Below are 20,197 nucleotides of genomic sequence, written 5' to 3' on the forward strand. Positions count from 1 at the left end.
GGATTGTCCGACAACCTCTCAAGAAAGAGAGAGTATGGATAGAATTCCATATGCTTCGGCAGTGGGATCTATAATGTATTTCATGACATGTACTAGACCAGACGTGGCATACTCATTAGGAGTAGTGAGTAGATACCAGTCTGATCCAGGTAGCAACCACTGGAAGGTTGTAAAAACCATCCTTAAGTATTTGAGAAATACTAAAGATCAGTGGCTTGTCTACGGTGATTCTGACTTAAAACTTGAGGGATATACCAATTCAAGTTTTCAGTCAGATCAAGATGATAGCAAGAGCGTGTCGGGATATATCTTCACTCTTAAGGGTGGGGACATCTGCTGGAAGAGTTCCAAGCAGCATACAGTGGCAGATTCTACATGTGAAGCAGAATACATTGCAGCATCTGATGCAGCCAAGGAAGCCGTATGGTTGCGCAAGTTCATCACCGAGCTGGGAGTGGCACCTTCCATTGATGGTCCAGTTCCTATATTTTGTGATAACACTGGAGCCATAGCTCATGCAAAGGAACCTAAAGCACATCAGCGGACCAAGCATATTCTGCGACGCTATCACCTGGTTCGAGAGATTATAGAACGAGGTGATATTGATCTTCAGAAGATTGACACAAAAGAAAATATGGCTGACCCATTTACCAAAGTTCTCGGCATCAAAGAGTTCAACGAACACAAGTCGAAGATGGGTATTAGATACTGTGCCGATTGGCTTTAGGCTAAGTGGGAGTTGTTGGGAATTGTATCCTAAATGTCAATCGTCAGCATATTGATGATTGAATTTTATAAATAAATTGACAAATTAATAAAGTATTATTTGGCATTATTCATCATTTCATCTTCAAATGAACTCTTATATGATGAAGTCCTTAGGACTTATGTTATGATAAAGGAGGATTTATCTTTGAGTCCTTAAACTTGTTCGCGACCAAATAATATGTTGTTACTAGGACGACAACATTATCGAGATTAGGTCGTGGTGTGACATATACATTGGTTGTCCTCTTAACCAAGGAGTGTGGAGACACTGGTATGCCATACAGGTGAAGTGTAGGAGTACATTTCACTGAACGTGACCAATTCCGGAACGCTCTACTGTCGAGAGATGTTCCGAGTGGATATGGGTATAAGTTTGGCCCTCTGACCTGAGACCGTAACCTGTGACTAGCAAGCAACTCACTGTACTTTGGTACCGGACTACCTGAATTTCTAATTCAGTGACGGAAGGTCACTGGGTGCAGTCAAGTACTTGCGTAGTCAGTTGTGAGTCAAGATGGAATTGACCCCTCCTGGAAACAGGAATAATGTCTTGTGATTAATTTGGCAAAACCTTGGCCAGGGTAATCCCAGTGAGGAGTCACGGGATATCTAAAGTTAATCACATAATGGATGTACTAATTATAGGGTTGACAGTGAGCTCTAAGTCATCCTGGCATTAAGAGTCAAAGGGATTGAATTATACAGTAACCATAGTTCATGGTTCCAGAATATTTGCTTCGCATATATTCGGCCTATTCGGACGTCGGGTACCATTGCTAGATGGTCACATCGATTAGTGTAGAAGTCGTTCCTATACACCGGCTTAGGTTCGAACCTATGAGGTCACACGCATAGAAGATTCCTGGTTGATCAAGAAGGCTGATGAATGATTAAGAATCATTCAGGGGTAATTTGGTCAATTCGATTGACAAATTATCTTATAAAATAATTAAAGTAATTATCGAAGGATTAAAGATTGCTAATGAACTCAATTGGATTGAGTAATTAGACTAAGGATGAGCCAAATTGAATTAGATTCAATTCTGGGCTCAATCAGAGTTTTTGACCTGATTGGATTAGGTCTGAATCAAGAGGACTTAGGTTGACCAAATTAAATTAGATTAAATTTGTGCTTAATTAGGGATTGACCTAATTGGATTAGGTTCAACCCATGGTAATTGGATCATTCTAATTGTTAGGATTTAATTAAATTAAATGGGTTTGATCTGAAACTGTTCGGATCTTGAAATCCACATGTCACATATCCATGCATGGCGCCATAAATTGATTTTTAATATGATTAAAAATTAATTTAATTTATTTAATGGTGCCACGGGACACTTGGCAACATCAGGGACCTCTTTCATCATTAGATGGGTCGAAATGGAGAGATAAATTCATGAAAAGAATTGGATAAGATCAAATTCTCTCTCTTCATGACATATGTCATCCTTATCTTTATCTCACTTCTAATTAAGGTTGAATTTCGAATTTAATCATCACAAAATCACCACGTGACCCTCTAATCTGTTTGGGGGCATGGGAATTTCGAAATTGAAAGAGGAAAGTGGCAACATGATGAATGGTTTAGATTAGATCAAGCTTCATCATGTAATGGCACATGAACTTGAATTTTGAATTCAAAATTCAAAACCCCACAAAATCCTCCACAAATATGGGATGGTTGGCATGAAGTTAGGTAGGAGAGCAACATTAAAAAGACCTCCATCATCTGGTGGTCGAATGCAAGGAAAAAAAGAGAGAAAAAGAAGAAGAAAAAAGGGAAAAGAAAAGAGAGGAACCTTAGTTCATGCATGGAAAAATTCTGCATTCAATCTAGCTGACTTCTTCCTCCTCTAAGTCCATCGCGCCATTAGTGTTAGGGGTCCCTGATAAGAGTCTTTAGATCAGATCTAAGTCCTCTTCAATCCCTTTAAACCTTTCCTCCAAGTTCTTCCAAGAAGGCGGATCAAAAGTTGATAGCGTTTGGAAGATCAAATTTCAGCCTCAAGAAATTCTGCGCAAGCTAGCACTTCCGCAGGATTGGATCTCTTCAGGAACTTCGCGTGGACTTCTCGTAGAGGCCATTCGTGTGCGTGGCTGCGAAGTCGAGGATCAGATCCACAAGTTTCATCCATCATAAAAGGTATTAATCCTATATTAATCTTTTATTATGGTGTCAAGATCTAGGTCTGATTCTCCGAGGTTTTACCCTCTTTTGGGGCTCCTCACGGAGATATCTCCAGAATCCATTCAATGGATATTCGGAGATTAATCGGAATAGAGTTCTTATGTTTTAGATCTGATAGTTAATCATGCATGAAAGTTTTAGCATAATTGTTTAAACGATTCCGGCATAATCCTATGTGTTCTTAAGGTGCTGATTTCTAGATTTGATCTTGTAAGCATGCATGAATTAAATTGTTTGATTCGATTTTTTCGCTGCATTTTAAAACTTAAAAAGAACTACGTATGGCTTGATCCCCCTTATGAAGGGGTACGTAGGCAACCCGATCAGGTTCAGCCATGGTTTTTTTTTTAAAAAAAAAAATCAGCATGCTTAACACCGAAGAACCTAGGATTCACTTTCACATCCAAGTGAGGCTGCCTTGGTTGATCCAAAAACTAACTTAATGCTTGAACAGGAAATGACAAGTCAGGTCTCGTGATAGTGAGATAAAGTAACCTGCCAACTAATCGTCTATATGCTGTTGGATCTTTTAACAATTCTCCAGAAGATCTGTCAAGCTTTATGTTTTGCTCTATTGAGGTTTTGGCTGCTCTTGCACCAGTAAAACCAACATTCTCAAGTATTTGCAATGCAAATTTTCTTTGACAGACTGATATTCCTTTTGTAGGCCTGGCTACTTCTAAACCCAGAAAATATTTCAAAACCCCTAAATCTTTAATTTTAAATTGATGATCAAGTGCAGATTTGAGAGCATTGATTTCTTCTAAATCATTTCTAGTAAGTATAATATCATCAACATATACTAAAAGAGCAATAAATGAATTAGCCTTTGATTTGCCAAATCGAGGAGGCATTTTCATATAAATCTCTTCATTTAAGTCACCATGTAAAAATACATTATTAACATCAAGTTGTTGTAAATGCCAATTTCGAGCTGCAGCTACTGCCAACAAGGTTCTAACAGAGGTAAGTTTAGCTACTGGAGAGAAAGTGTCAAAGTAATCAAAGCCTTCTTTTTGAGTGTAACCTTAGCAACCAAACGAGCCTTCAATCTTTCTACAGTACCATCTGATTTAAGTTTTATTTTGTAAACCCATTTGCAGTCTATGATATGTTTCTCTGGTGGTAAAGAAGTGAGAGTCCATGTGTTGTTCTCTTCTAAAGCTTGAATTTCTTTAGCCATAGCCTCACACCATTCAGGTTTCGTAGCAGCTTGTTCAAAAGAAGTAGATTCCTCAATATTGGAAAGACTAAGTGTGTAGGCAAAATGAGAAGGAAAAAGTTTGTCATATCTAAGATATTGAGAAATATCATGAGGATTACCTAAATTATAGGAAACTATGCCGCTGGAATTGACTGGCTGTAGGATGAGGTAGCTAATTGACAATGATAATTTTGAAGATAAGAAGGTTTCTTTCGTATCCTAGTTGACCTTCTAGGAGGAGGAATAGGAGAAGAAAAAATGGATTGTTCTATGGCTTGTTCTGTATGGGTAACATTAGGATGGGAATCAACAGAAGAATGATTGATAGAAGAAGAAACTACTTCAGGAATAGGATGTAGGAAAACAAAAGCATCGGTATCATCAAAATGAACAGATTTAAAAGAAAACACATCTTCATGAAAAACGATGTCACGACTAATGAACACAGAATGGTTTTCAAGATCAAAGACCTTATATCCCTTAATTGCATAAGGATAGCCAATAAAGATGCACTTGTGAGCTCTTGAATCAAAGTTAGATCTAGCTTGGTTTAATGAAGGGCAAAGCACAAACAACCAAAAGTTCTAATATGGTTGTAGTCTGGTTTTTGTGCAAACAAAAGTTCAAAAGGTGTTTTATCTTTAAGTAATTGACTTGGGAGTCTATTTATAAGATAAGTAGCAGTAAGAATGCATTCTCCCCAAAATTTGAGAGGTAACCCTACTTGAAATCTAAGGGCTCGAGCAACATTTAACAAATGTTGATGTTTTCTCTCCACAATTCCATCCTATTGTGGAGTTTCAACATAAGTTTTCTGATGAATTACCCCTTTCAAAAGAAAGAATTCTCTAAGGTTAAACTCTGAACCATTGTCAGATCTAACACTCTTAATTTTGTGGTTAAATTGAGTTTCAACTAGAGTGAAAAAGGACATAATTATGGACTGTATTTGTGCTTTGGACCTCAACAAATAAACCCATTAGATCTACTATAGTCATCAACTATAGTTAAAAAGTATTTAGAACCATCAAGTGCTGAAACATTAAATGGTCCCCATAAGTCACAATGTATCAAATCAAATGGAGATGTAGACTTTATTGTACTGAATTTGAAAGGTAATCTATGTGGTTTTGCTGAACCAAAGCAAGCAATTGCTGATACTGTTCTCGAGTAAAAGAAAATTCTGAAGATTGTGATGCATCATAAGACCCTTTAGCTGAGGTGGAAACCGTTCGTGGATATTGTGAGATATCAAAAACTCCCTTTGAAGCCATCTGTGGGTACTGTGAAACATCAGAACCATGGATTTGCTGATTCTGCTGAAGCTGCACTTGATTAGCTACACTTGAAGCAGAGTTTCTTGACTTTGCTTTGTATCCAGGTGGATATCCATGAACTTTATAGCATCTATCAATTGTGTGACCCAAAATACTACAATGACTGCAAAGAGTTCTTTTCCTTCTATCACCAGATCTATTAAAGCTTCTTGTAGAAATATTGTTTGAATGTATGGAAGCATTCAAATTTCTCCCAAGCATAGCAACAGAATCTGAATTCTGTGCAATGGTAGCAGAAACTTCTCTCTTCTTTTCTTCTTGTAAAATCAATGAAAACACTTTATTAATTGATGGGAGTGGATCAATCAGGAGTATTTGTCCTCTAATATGAGAGAACGATTCATTCAGTCCCATAAGAAATTGAATCACATATTCTTCTTGCTGATAATGTGCAAAGTTATTTGTGGCTCCACATGAACAAATAGGAAGTGATCTGTAATTTCCGAATTCATCCCACAATGATTTGAGTTTAGTGAAGTAGGAACTAACCGAAGTATCGTTCTAATTCAAGGATGAAATTGTTTTCTTCAGCTGATTACATCTCTTCCAGGCTGAGTAGAGAGAATTTCCTAGGCTTGGTATGGTTGCAGATCCATTGATGAAGCATATCTTGTCCTTGGCCATCTCCATGGATTGGCTCCAAGATGTATAGTTATCACCAGTCAGCACCTGGGATTCTAGCACTGCTCCAGGACTATCACCATGATGAAGATAGTATGGGTTTTCCATATTATCTTCTCCTGAATTGAACAGAGGATTGGCATTTGAACCATGAGGAGCATCGGAAGATTGCTCTGATACCATGTTAATGATGAAAGGAATGAAGACAAAGAAGAGGAGAAAGTTCAGGAGAAGAAAGGGAAAAAGCTTGGGAAGAAACATAGTTGTATTTTATTCAATTCTCTTCCGTGTACATTGCTCTGTTTAAATAGAGCGGGAGTAACTGATTAACTGTAGTAACTAATTACAGTTTAACTAACTGAAAACTGTTATAACAACTAATCCAACTGTTAATCTTTAACTAATTCTCTTATCCACATTAACAGAAATAACATACTTTTCTTGGTTTTTGTTTGTCAGCCACTGTTTGTTCCTGTGTGTGCCAGAGAGAGAAAGAGCTTCAGCTATTTTAACAAATGCCCCACTATTTTAAGTAGTATTATTTATATTACTTGAGCAGAAGCAGTAGAATTTTTCTGAAACTAAGATGGTCACTCATCGAATTCATCGAGGCAATGAGAAAAAAATTAAAAAATTTAAAACTACAAGTGATTCCAATCAGTTGAATAAAAGGGGAATAGGGTACATTAGAGGTTAGAATCTGAGCCATTGGGCATGCGGGAACTACAATTAGAATTTAAGGTCTGTTGCCACATATAAAACATCAGATTCAAAAATATCTTATAAGCATCTACTTAGATTCGAATCTCCTTTTAGATGCGCGTATAAAACTTCAATCTGGACAATAATCTGCATGCACTTGTCCTCTAAACAAATCCCCATCCAACCTTGTACAATGTAGTAGTGCATGCCTAATTGCCCATTGTTGCTGAAATTTGGACCCGGGGGCGACCACTAGGCCAGGAAGGAGGAGCTCCGGTGGGAATCGGCGAGCGGCGGTCCGGCGGGGCGCGATGTCCTCCGGGAGACTTGTAAGAAGCCGGTGGCCGGGGTTCCCGGCGCTGGCCCTCCGATGCTTAAGTCAAAGGGGGTAAGTGTATAAATCGAGAGAATTAGTCAATATCCAGAGTTTTTTTTTCTCCTCCCCCTAAAATGGAGAAGTTTTCTTTTTATAGAGGGGGGCTGGGTTACCTGTGATGTGACGGGGCAAACAGTCTATCGTATGATTGGACATGTAGTGGAAATTAATGCTCGATCGTGTGAATCAATGCTGTTACTGTAGGAGATTAGGCCGACGTTCTCAAGTCATCGTGAAGTCATGCCATCATTTGTAGACACACAGGTTTGCCGTAAGGGGCCTGGTGTCCGTAGACAGCAGAGGCTATACGCCTTAATTGTTGAGTAAGCTGAGTGCCTGCAGGAGCCATGTGCTTTGATTGTTGAGTAAACCGGATACCTGCTGGAGTTTTATGCATTGATTGTTGACGAAGGCAAGGCGCAGCTTTTTCGGTTGTGCTGCGGGGGGTTGTGACCACAGCGTGCAAGTCGTGCGTCTTTGGGTTGGTAGAGCTGATCAGATGCTTCCAGGCCGGAGGAGGTCTGCTCGGCCGGCTCCAGGTCGGAGGAGGTCTGCTCGGCTAGTTCCAGGTCGGAGGAGGTCTGCTCGGCCGGCTCCAGATCGGAGGTTTGCTTGACCGGCTCCAGGTCGGAGGTTTGCCCGGCCTGCTCCAGGTCGGAGAAGGTTCGCTCGGCCGTTCGTGCAAGCGTCGCGACTTATATTTTTCCCCCAACACTACCCTCCGACTTTCGAGCTCGAGCTACTCGCAGATTCGAGTGCGGAAAGTAGTTTTGGCTGTATTAATATGGATTGGGAGGATTTTGAATTATTGCGCGCTTCAAGGTGTTCTTAATGGGCGCTTTTTCGGAAACGTCTCATCAGGAGGGTACCTTTTCATTTTTCGGAGCGACCCCGCATCGTGGGCTCATGATGGGGCCACACGATCCGACGAGGCGCTTCCATATTCGAAGCGTCAGCTCGAATTGAATGCGGTGCTTTAATTTTTAGGGTTTACACGTGTCACGATCCGGACGGGGAGCAGTGCTCCGCATCACAGATCTGGGCCATCAGAGGGATTCATATATAAATCCCTACTTGGTCGTTTCTGGTTTCTTTCCTATTGTCTTACCTCCATCTTCTTCCCATCTCCTTCCTAGTCCGAAGCGGCCAATCCACCATTACCTCCGGCAAACCCTCAGAGGTGTCCTTCCCCTCGCTTTTTTCGGCATCCTTTCTTTCTCCCCTCTCTTTTTTCTTTTCCTAATGGGTCTTAGTCCGGACGAAATAGGGTCTTCGATGAGTGAGGAGGAGGTGGAGATGGCCGAGGAGTGGTTCTTTCCTCAGCGAGGGTTCCGCTTGGAACCCGCCGGGTTGGGGGATCGGGTGACGAACCCTCCCGTGGGTCGAATCGGAGTGTATTTAGAGGCACTCTGGGCCGGCCTACGGTTTTCCCTCCATGGGTTCGTGAACGAGTTGCTCGGGGAGTATCAACTCGTCCCGGCGCAACTTGCTCCGAACGCATGGAGGACGATTATCGGGTTCCTGTCCTTATGCATGGCATACGGGATCCCGACTTCCGCGAATGTCTTCCGGCAGCTCTTCATGTTGAAGTCCAGTCTGGGAGACGGGGAGTGGCTCTATATCGCCCTTCGGGCGGGCCGGCCGCTCTTTCAGGGTGCTCCGATGTCCATTCATGATTGGAAGAAAAGGTTTTTCTTTTTGGGTTCCGAGCGGACGTGGGGGTTCGACCCTAGGTGGAGGCAGAGCCGGCTCAGGACCGCCAACAAACTCCCCAGGCTTTCGACGCGCGAGCAGGGGATCCTTAACGCTGTTCGCGGCCTCGGGGATGGTATCCTTTTGAGCGGCCTCGTGAGCGAGGATGCTCTAGTCAATGTCGGTCTGAGCTCGGCGCGTCCTCAGGGTAAGGGTAGTAGTAACTTAAAAAGCTTCTTTTTCCTCCTTTCTCCTCATAATATTTTATTAACTTATTTTGCTCATTCTTGCAGACATTGCGAAGATGGTGACTAAGAGCGAAGCTTTGTACGCTCGGTTCCGAAAGAGGGCTGTCGAGCTTGGAGGAGAACCGCTCGAGCCGAAGAAAAAGGCAAAAGTCTCGGCTGATGGGGCCGCCGAGAAGAGCGCTCCCCGAGTTGAGCCCCCCGATGCTACTTGGAGGGGGGCTCGAGCTCCGAGCCCAAGAGCTCGGCAGGAGAAACTATGGCGCTCGCATGCTCGATGCCAATCTCGCAGGTCCCTGGTCGGTCGCCCGTCCGACCCGAGCGCCCGACATCTGAGCCGGGCAGCAGCCGAGGGGCCGTGAGGCCGCCCTCGCGGAAGGCGACAGGGCCCAGCCTCTCCCACCCACCGGAGGACGAGGGCCAACAAGAAAGGCGGCCCTACTTCCCGGAGCGGACGGTGTTTGAGGGCGACTCAGCCCTCGAGAATGTTGAGACGGCGCGGCAGATCTTCTGCGTCGCGCTCCTTCCAGCCGACAAGGCGAAGATTCAGGCTATGAGCCTGAACAGTTTTTTGGAGTCAACTCGCCTCTCTGCTGTTCGGGTAAGTCTTCATTATTTACTACTATTCATTCCTTACGCTTTCGGTGTTTATGCCCTAATTCTATCCTTGGCCTAATTTCTGTCTTGTTTTCAGCACCTCCACGAGATCGAGACACTAATCTCGATCGGCGCAGACTACAAGGAACGAGCTCGTCGGTGTTTACGGGCACAAGAAGAGGCTGAGAGAAAGCTGGCGGAGCTCGAGCTCCACAAGAAGGAGCTTTTACTTAGAGTGGGGGCCACCGAGGACGAAGTCCGAATTGTGACCGCGGTGCTCGAAGAAGAGAAGGCCGCTCATGCTCTGACTAGATCAGAGCTGCAGGCCGCCGAGGCTCGCTTGGCCGAGGCGCGGTCCTTGCTCGTCGCCCGCGAGCAGGAAATAAAAAATGCAGAGCTCAAGGCCGAGCAACTCGAAGCTCAACTCGGAGCTCGGGAGAAGGAGGCCCAGGAGCAGGCCCAAAGCGCTGTCCAACTCTTCCATGAATCAGAAGAGTTCCGCGACCTGCTCAAAGAGGAAGCCATGAACGGGCTCATCTAGGGCTTCAACGACTTCCGCAATCAAGTGAAGCGGCTCTGCCCCGACTTTAACCTCGATTTGCTTCAACCGGGAGTGAGGGTCAAGGAGCTTGAGGCAAAGGCCGAGGCCGCTGCTGAGGAAGATCCGGCGGGAGCTTCCGAGGCTGCTCCCGAGGTTGCTGAGGAAGGCCGGGCCGAGACCACCACGGAGGACCCATCCACTGCCGAGGAGCGTTCGGCGGGAGTTCCTGAAGCTGCCCCCGAAGCTACCGAGGACAGTGGGGCCGAAGGGATCCCGGCCGCTGGTGCCGCGCCCACCCGCTAGGGCTCTTTCTCTCCCTTTTTTTTTGTTATTTTTGTAACGGAGGATGGCCTGTCTGTTGTACGGCCGAGCCTCGATTTTGTACTTAGCCTTCATGCTTTTCTTCATGAAATTTCTTTTCTAAATTCGTGTGAATTGATTTAGGTCTCGCTTCTCAGTAGATCTAGGGTTCTTCAAGTTCACTCAAGTCCATGGACTTGGGCCCTGCGGTTTCAGTCACGTTCATCACGTAGTTAGGCATATCTGCCAAGTCCCTAGATTCAGGTCCAAAGTTCCCGCTGCTCAGACCCCCAACCAACGATATTGCAATATTTGGGTCCGAGACACTTATTTGTCTTCGGGCTCGTCAAGCCTTCAAGCTCGGCACTAAATCCTGCCGAGCCCTAGAGCCTAGAGTCGCTAACTTGGCTCTAAAGCCTACTCCGCGAGCTCGGACCTCTAGTGGTCAAAGCGGATTATCGGACCCTCCCGACTTAAACAGGTCTAGGTCCAGGCCCGAAACAAGTCCCCAAGCTCGGGAGCAAATTTTGCCGAGCTGCCGATATTAGTCAAACTAGGGTTCACCGACAAGTGGTGCGCGCGGGGTTAGTGAGGTCAGCCCACAATTGACCCAGCAAAGCACCCCGACGCCGGTCGGGGCTTTATTTAAGCATTCGATCGGTGCAGGGACGAATGAAACAACATGGGTATCAATTAAGATGTACCTTTTGTACTGTCGGAGTCGAACGTCTCACGCCGAGGTCGGCGGCCTTGCTCCTCGGCGAGCTTTTGAGGACACTCTTTTGCTCAGGGTCCGCTTTCTGGGGACGCCGGCACATTGGGAGAATTAGTCGCCATCGGGGATCTGTGGGAGTTGCTTTGTTGTCACCCATGAACATTTGTTTCCGGCCATGAACGTTTGTTGCCGACCATGAGCGTTTGTTACTGACCACGAACGTATTCTTGACCACGAACGTTTGTTGCCAACCACGAACATGTCGATCACGAACATTTGTTGCTAACTACGAACATGTCGATCTCGAACGTTTGTTTCCGACCACGAACATGTCGATCACGAACGTTTGTTTCCGACCACGAACATGTCGATCACGAACATTTGTTGCTGACTACGAACATGTCGATCACGAACATTTGTTGCTGACTACGAACATGTCGATCACGAACGTTTGTTTCCGACCACAAACATGTCGATCACGACCATTTGTTGCTGACTACGAACATGTCGATCACGAACATTTGTTGCTGACTACGAACATGTCGATCACGAACGTTTGTTTCCGATCACGAACATGTCGATCACGAACGTTTGTTTCCGACCACGAACATGTCGATCACCCAAATCGCGGCCATGAAACTAGGGAGCAGAGGAGTCTTTAATGCCTCTCGGCATCATGCTCCAAGTTTCAAACGCTCGGTCCAAAATTTACCACCAAGATCTCCAGTAGATCAAGTTCCACAAGTCCAACCCGAGCACTTCAACGCGCTAGTGCAGCAAGTCCAAGCGCTAGCCATTGCAGCCCAAAGCCTGCAACAAGTGGAGGCCCCTCCTGTGCCGCCTCCATGGGTTCATGTTAAGCAGAGAAAGAAACTTTCTCCCGAGCCATCTCGAATCAGGCATGACTCCCGCTGCAATGACGTATGTGGGGGCAACCAGTGAGAAGTAGTAGTCCAAGTCTCACGTCAACGAGTTGAAGGAAAAAGAAAATAAAAGCTGAGGTCTGGAGAAGGAGAGTTATGGAGCTTTAAAATGGGATTGTAAGCCTCTGTGGCAAAGGGTATAGCTCTATTAAATCCCATTGTCCTTTCAAGTCTTCTGTCTTCCGGCAGCAAGTAAGAAACCAGCATGTACTTCCTCCTCACGGGCGTAAGTCCTCAGGACGGCACTCGCGACGTTGCTCTCCTTCAAAGCGTCGCCATCACAGAAGCCCTCGCCGAGGTCATGCAGGGCGAGCCGAGCTCATGCAGGCCGAGCCGATCTTAGAAGGCCGAGCTCGTCATCCATATGCTGCAGCCACAACTTGCAGCAGTCTCATCCAGGCCGAGTTCATGCAGGCCGAACCGAGCTCCGAAGACCGAGCTCATGCAGGCTGCCGAGCTCATCCAGGCCGAGCTCATGCAGGCTGCCGAGCTTAGAAGGCCGCCGAGCACAAAAGGTCGAGCACAGAAGGCTGCCGAGCACAGAAGACCGAGCTCAGCAGGCTGCCGAGCTCAGAAGCCCGAGCGCATAACCTCTCCCAGAAAATCGAGCCAAAGAAGGCCGGTGCTGAGCCAAGTCCTGAGGAATTTTGAAGCTCGAGAGCCATCAAAATATCTCCAAAAGGTACAGGACACCACTTTTGGCTTCAAATAATTTCAATATTTTATCTATTTCTAGGTCGGAGAATCCAAAAAACGATCTACGGATATCTACATCTCCAACGTCGCCCCGATCTGAGTGGGGGTGCATGGTCACCAATGGACAAGATCCGTCGTCTCCGGATATGTCTACATCTCCAGTTAAGCCTGAAGCACCTCGTTGCGCTGATATCGAGCTCGGTCTCGATCTCCCTCAAACACCTCGACAAAGGTTGAGATGCCTCGTAAGTCGACAATAGATTCCCAAACTTTCTCAACCTCGGAAAGCGTCGTAGGTCGATAGTGTGTTCCTAGACCCCTCGACCTTGCGCACGATCCCTCGACCAAGATCGAGATGCCCCGTGAGTCGACAGTAGAGTCCCAAACTTCCTCGACCTCGAGAAGCGTCGCAGGTCGATAGTGCGTTCCCATACCCCTCGACCTTGCGCACGATCCCTCTACCAAGGTCGGGATGCCCCGTGAGTCGACAGTAAAGTTCCAAACTCCCTCGACCTCAGGAAGTGTCGCAGGTCGATAGTGTGTTTCCAGATCCCTCGATCTTGCGCACGATCCCTCGACCAAGGTGGGATGCCTCATGAGTCGACAGTAGAGTCCCAAACTCCCTCGACCTCGAAAAGCGTCGCAGGTCGACAGCGAGCCCGAGCTTCCTCAACCTCATGCTCGATTCATTGACTAAGCTCGGGACGCCAATTCGACGACATTTGACGCCCTTCGACGATATTCGACGCCATTCGACGCCACTCGACGCCATTCGACGACACTCGACGCCACTCGACGACATTCGACGATATTCGACGCCATTCGATGACATTCGACGACATTCGACGCCACTCGACGACATTCGATGCCATGTCAATGCCGTTCGACGCTATGTCAGTGCCGTTCGATGCCCTTCAACGCCATTCGACGCCTCCTACGACAACACGTCCCCATCTGAGTGGGGGCACCCTGCTGAGTCGACCACAAGCCAAAGAAGGCTGCTGAGTCGACCTGAAGCACTTAAACTCTAACTGCATGAGAGGTACACCCTACTTGGCACGCACATCTCCATATATATTTGGCTATATTATAGGATGATCGACGACTGGACTACTTCCTTCGCCCGAGCCAAAAAGCAGCTCGAACTCGAAAGTCGAAGGGTAGTGTTGGGGGAAAAAATAGACCACCCCACAAATACAATTAAAGCACCCAAATCCGACAGCAAGGCCGAGCTCATGCAGGCCGAGCTCATGCAGGCTGCCGAGCTCATTCAGGCCGAGCTCAGAAGGCTGCCGAGCTCAGAAGGCCGAGACCAGAAGGCCGAGCACAGAAGGCTGCCTAGCTCAGAAGGCCGAGCACAGAAGGTTGCCGAGCTCATGCAAGCTGCCAAGCTCAGAAGGCCGAGCTCAGAAGGCTGCCGAGCTCATCTAGGCCGAGCTCAGAAGGCCGAGACTAGAAGGCTGCCGAGCTCAGAAGGCCGAGACCAGAAGGCTGCCGAGCTCAGAAGGCCGAGCACAGAAGGCTGTCGAGCTCAAAAGGCCGAGCTCAGAAGGCTGCCGAGCTCATCCAGGCCGAGCTCAGAAGGCCAAGACCAGAAGGCCGAGCTTAGAAGGCCGAGCACAAAAGGCTGTCGAGCTCAGAAGGCCGAGCTCAGAAGGCCAAGCTCAGAAGGCCGGGCTGACCTTAGAAGGCCGACCTCGTCGTCCACATGCTGCGGCCATGCCCTGCAGCAGTCTCACCTCACCATGCTTTACTTGCCGGCCACGCCACGACATATCAACCAGGGACCATACCCTGCTGCGACTGTCAACGTCTCACCATTTCCAAGAATACATGCACTGTGCGCCACAAGCAAGCTCTGGCTACACGCCATCTCCTCCCATGATGGAAACGGCAACTCATTACTTCCACGCCCATGTCGAATCGTGACGGTAACCTATTAATTCGTCCAGTCACATCACAGGTAACCCTAGCACTTTTCCTATAAAAGGAGAGCTTCTCCATCTAAAAAGAGGTTTCTTCCTCCCAAGGGAGGGATTTGGACTTCTACATACAGTCCATCTCCTTCTCCAAAATTAAGCTTCCCTTTGACTTAAGCATCGGAGGGCCGGCGCTGGAAACCTCGGCCACCGGCTTTTTGCAGGCCCCCACGGAGGACGCCGCTCGCCGACGGACCGCCGCCCGCCAGTGTTCGCCGGAGCTCCTCCTCCTCGGTCCGCGGCCGCCCCCGGGTCCAATTTCCAGCAACACCCATGTAGTAATTTTCATTAGGAATCACCGATACTGACACCATGTGTGAGAAGAAAGGTGGCGGCTTTACAAGGGCAGCAAAATTCTAGATAGGGCAAATATATAAACTTTTCATGCACCAGCTGAGGAAAAAATATTCTGACGTGGCACATTCTCTACCACTATTCTATAAATTTAACAAGATAAAATACTTCTCCATTGTCATACTAAATACCTGTAAACCAGTTCTTAAAATCAGTAGTTCTTTTTTAGCTGTAGTAAAATGGTAAATTGGAAAGTAGCATCATTAGAGTTGGTAAAGTCCCTATTTGTTAGAAATAAAAAGTTAAGATTGATTACCATCGAACTTTAATTCAGATGATTTGATTCTCTGCTACTTAAAACATCTATACATAAAATAAAATTAATAAAAAAGGTGTCAACCTTTCTTTGAATTCCCTGTTTCTCGTTATTTTGGTTGCGTGAGTAATAGAAGATAATGAAAACATCTATACATAAAATAAAATTAATAAAAAAAAGTAAAAAAGCAAATCTAAGAATAAAAGTAAATAAAGATAAAAATAAATTTAAGAAAACCAAAACAAAAATCAAAATCTTAAAATAATAAAAACTATATAGACATATATACATATATATGTATATATCAAAGTATCTTTTCTCCATTTATTAGTGCATTTTATATTTTATATAAATAACTCTTCGTATTGTTTTTATTTTCCTTTTCTTTTGGCAAAACAGTTATTAAATTTGCTTTGATAGACTAAGTATAAACTTTGTAGCTAAGTAAAATATTTTAGGGTATATTTGGACTTCTACATTTTAACAAGCGCTCTCTCTCTTTCTAACTGTGTTTGAGACTGGGGAAGACGTAGGGGATTGGTTTGCAGATTAGCTTTTTTTTTTTGTGCATTAAAATAGTTTATAGAGATCGTAAATTTGGGGTCCAATGCAGTCCAGCTCCTTTGCCTAATTAATAAGAATATATTTGGGGCAATCATAGACCAAATATTTTTAAAGTTGCAGAAGCCACCAGTCCTAGAGAATGCAAAAGTTGGCCCAAAGGTAACCCTTATGTTACCTCAAGTACAGGATTTCTCATAAAATTATTTATTAATATCATATTTCAATTAATACGAGGAACTTTTACCTGCTAGCCCTCTAAAATATGCTCTATAACCACTTGCTAAGAACCATGCTTCAATGGCATGTCAACATTTGATTGGGGATCCAAACTATATATACTAAGTCTTTTTAAGTTGACTTTGGAGTATATCTGATTTTTATAATTAATTACTTTATAAGTTACTTCATCATGGAGGTATCGTTTGTCCTTGGTAAAGTTTATCAAAAACACTCCTTAGCATAGAAAATAAAAGTTTTTATAGTCTTACTCTTCGAAGGTAAAATCTTAACTTGTAATAAAAAAAGGTAAAATCTTAATATGGAGAACTTAGCAAAAGAATTGGCATGCACCTTCTTACTGTATCCTTTGCAATTTTGCTGAGAAAACTCTATTACATTTTTTTATCAGTTGCTACTCCAGTAAGAAAATTCAGATTTACTTTCTAAGGTTGCTTGTTATCACAAACCATCCAACTAACCTATTCAATTTGTGGCTTGAATGGAGGAGTTAATATGAAGATCATGGATAAATTTTTCATGCTATGATAATTTGCCTTTCTATTTGGTTAGAGTGGAATTAAAAATCCTTTTTAGATATAGGAGAAGGCTAAGAAAGAGATTAAGAGAAGTTTTCTTTACGAAAGATTGGATCTTGTTAGTCTTACCTTCTACTGACATAAAGTTGTCTCCTTTTGTGCAATTTTTGCATTTGGAAGGTCTGGTCGCTTTATAAAGATATTGTTTTGTTTTAAGCTTTGATTGTCGGTTTCTAGGTCGTTCTCTTTTCTTTTTCTATTTCTTTTTGTTCTTTTCTTCTTTTATTATCTTTTATCTTTTCTTCCAAATGCTCTTAATCAAAGTGATTAGGGTCCATCCAATCTTTTTCTTCAAAAAATCTATACGTTAATTTAGAATACCCCAAATTTTTATTTTTGATAGTAACAAGTATAAAAAAGTTGCCACTAATGATTTATATTAAAAAAAATTCTTACAACTCAAAGAAAGATTAGTTCATTATTTTATTTTAAATGCTCAAAAAGGATAGATGCTAAGCTCCACTAATTACTTTTATCAGGAAGATTGAGAGACTTAAACTCAAGCTACTAATACCTGACCTCAGTGACTTTACCAATTGGCATTTTTTAGTTAATGGGTTCTCGCACATCTGTAAACTAAGGACCGGTTGCCTTGCCAAACTTTGAAATAGATCTATAAGCCACCATGAATCCTGTTGACACCCCAACATTTGCATTCACACACAAGCCAAGATGGATGAGGTTCATAGCATTCGTTGAATGACACCAATGGATTTCTTTAATCTGCAGAAAACTTCAAGCTAGCGATGATGCAGTGGATCAGCAATCAAGATGAAAAAAATTACGAGAATTTAAGGGGAGAAATTTTAAAAATTACATGCATATATATCCAAAAATTCTAAGGCCTGCTCGAAATTGCTCTTGTTTCCAAAAAACCTAAGAAAGAAAGTAAACTAGACCAAACAAGATGTATGATGAAACCTTTTTAAACTTCAATTTATTTGTAAAATCTTTAGAGTTTTTAGATGCAATGATTTATTGCTTTCAAGAAGGACCGAAAACAAAAACATGATATAGTACAGTTCTGTGGAAATGCTATCTTCAGCATCAATCTTGATACGATATTTCACCAACTTGTATAGAAGCAAAAACACAAAAACAACAATGATGTCATACAAGCTTAGTTAATCATGGTTAGACAACTCATTAGATCTGTAAAATGCTTCATCAGTCTACAAGATATATAGCCATATCCATCAATGCATGCTTTCCATTAACTTCCGTTCCAACTTACAGATTAATGAGAGAAACCACAGATCTATTTCAGAGAACTGGTAATCACGAAAAAGAGGACACGAGAGAATCATGATGAACAAAGATCATGCATATAATATAAACATATAATCGTTACATAAGTTCCCAGTCCAAAGACATCACAAACTGCAGCCCCTAGTACTCACTTTCCAGGTGACATAGGGGTCAAACGGACCTTATCCCACATTTCTAGAAGCAAGCTGACACATCCATGACCTTATTCTAGTTCTCCATCTTACAACTGGTCTCTTAGCTTTATATACATACAAATTAACTTTCACAGCTTGACTCACCAACCTCACCACTGCCATCATCTCTTCCATAAATCCTTCATCACTTGACACCCGAACCCCCCCCAACCCTCTCCCTTCTCAGTCAGCAAGTCCTCAACCCAATCAAGGTCGGGGAAGTCAAGCCACTCTCCACCCCCACCCGGTAAACCATTTCCATTTGCTCCATTCATACCACTTTGGAAAGAAGAAGAAGAAGAAGCAGCAGCAGCAGCCACCGCCGGGGCCTCTCTCCTGCGTGGTTTTGCTACGCAGCGGCCGATCCCGCAGCGGAAGCAGTCGCGGATCACCTCCGGGCGCAGCTGCTCGGGGGTGTGAGCGAAGAAGCAGATGCGGCGGGTGCAGGCAGCGCCGGCCTCGCACACCCGGGTGCGGTAGCGGGTGGGGTGGAGCCAGAACTCGAAGACGCCGTGGGCGTACTCGCAGCTCTGGCCCCGCTGGCACTCCCCTCTCAGCCGGAACTCCGGGCAGGCGATGCCGCTGTAGGGGTACTTGTTGGGGTCGCGGCGCCGCGCCTTCTCGCCACGGTGCGCGTAGGGGCACTCGGTCCAGTCGTGGCTCTTGGTCTTCGAGCAACGCTTCACCTTGTAGATGTACATCAGGAAGTCGTCAGGCCGGTCTTTGAGGTTGAGCATGCCGCCGCCGCTGCCGGTGCGGTCGCTGCTGGTTATGGCAGCAGCGTTGGCTGGGGAGTCGTCGGTGGCGCCGCAGGACAACCGGATGTAAACGGGAATGGGAACGGCGTGGTGGTGGTGGTGAATGAACAAGCAGTTCTTGTTGGATCCACCATACATTGCCATGATGGATAGATGGATGGACGTAGGAGAGAAGGTGGGAGAGGGTGGGGGGACGAGGAGATGGGTTTCAGAAGAAGGGAAAGGAGATAATGGAGAACTAGAGAAGACAGAGTGGCTGTGTTTTTCTTCTTCTTCTTGTGATGAGAAGAGTAACGGGAGGGGGCTATTTATGACAGTTGCCGATTTGTCTGGCTCTCTAGTTTTGTGCAAAGTGTAAGCTCGCCCTTGCTTTCTCTCCACCTCACAGCTTCATGGCCAACTGGATTCACACTTGATTCACCTCTGGTGTAAATTCTAGAGCTATAGAATGAAGGATTATATATTGTTATTTTCTTTTCCTTTTTCTTTGCGCCCCTTTGTGTATTAGAGATGTATTAGAACGAAGAGAATTATGAAAAGAATGAGTATTAGTGTTTGGGACAAGTTCATAAAAATACATATATAGAAAGTCTAGATATTATTTCTTCAGGGATGCCACAGAAACAATAGGAGAGACGACAAGAAAAGCAGACATTAACAATGATGTGAGAGCTCGTAAAATTGTTGATCAGCTGTTAATTGGTAGTGTTTGCTAACTTTTTGCTGACTATGTTGATGTAAAATTCGGATCAGCATGTGGCTGATTTGAATAATGTACCATCCAAGGGTTTTGATTTCCGAGCAAAATGATGTATACTATGTTTTCTTTTACTTTTAAAAAAAAAGAGAGAAAAAGTTCTGCATGTTTCAAAGAAATAGTTAAGTATAATGTCATGTCTAGATTAGTAAATAAAATGTTAAGAAGGAGAATATGATGCCCACATAAGATTTACTAAACACTGCACAAAATGTGATGCGCAGTAACCTAGTCTAAAGCAATAACCTAAAAACCTGTACGTGCATCACTCTATTAATAAGGATAAAAATAAGCTAAGGTACAGCGTACTGAAATACATTTTGGAGTTGCAGAAGACCATGTATCTCTAAACATCTAGCTTCAT

General features: G+C 44.3%; 1 protein-coding gene across 1 annotated transcript; it reads right to left on the minus strand.

Moving 5' to 3' along the window:
- Positions 1 to 18,182: 18,182 nt before the first annotated feature.
- Positions 18,183 to 19,963, minus strand: LOC120104311 (zinc finger CCCH domain-containing protein 67-like). The gene has a single exon (XM_039115235.1). The coding sequence runs from the start codon at positions 19,218 to 19,220 to the stop codon at positions 18,441 to 18,443; it is 780 nt and encodes a 259-aa protein (XP_038971163.1). The 5' UTR covers positions 19,221 to 19,963; the 3' UTR covers positions 18,183 to 18,440.
- Between the last annotated feature and the right edge of the window lie 234 nt (positions 19,964 to 20,197).

This window comes from Phoenix dactylifera, chromosome 17 (genome assembly GCF_009389715.1).
Source record: "Phoenix dactylifera cultivar Barhee BC4 chromosome 17, palm_55x_up_171113_PBpolish2nd_filt_p, whole genome shotgun sequence".
In the NCBI taxonomy this organism is placed as follows: Eukaryota; Viridiplantae; Streptophyta; class Magnoliopsida; order Arecales; family Arecaceae; genus Phoenix; species Phoenix dactylifera.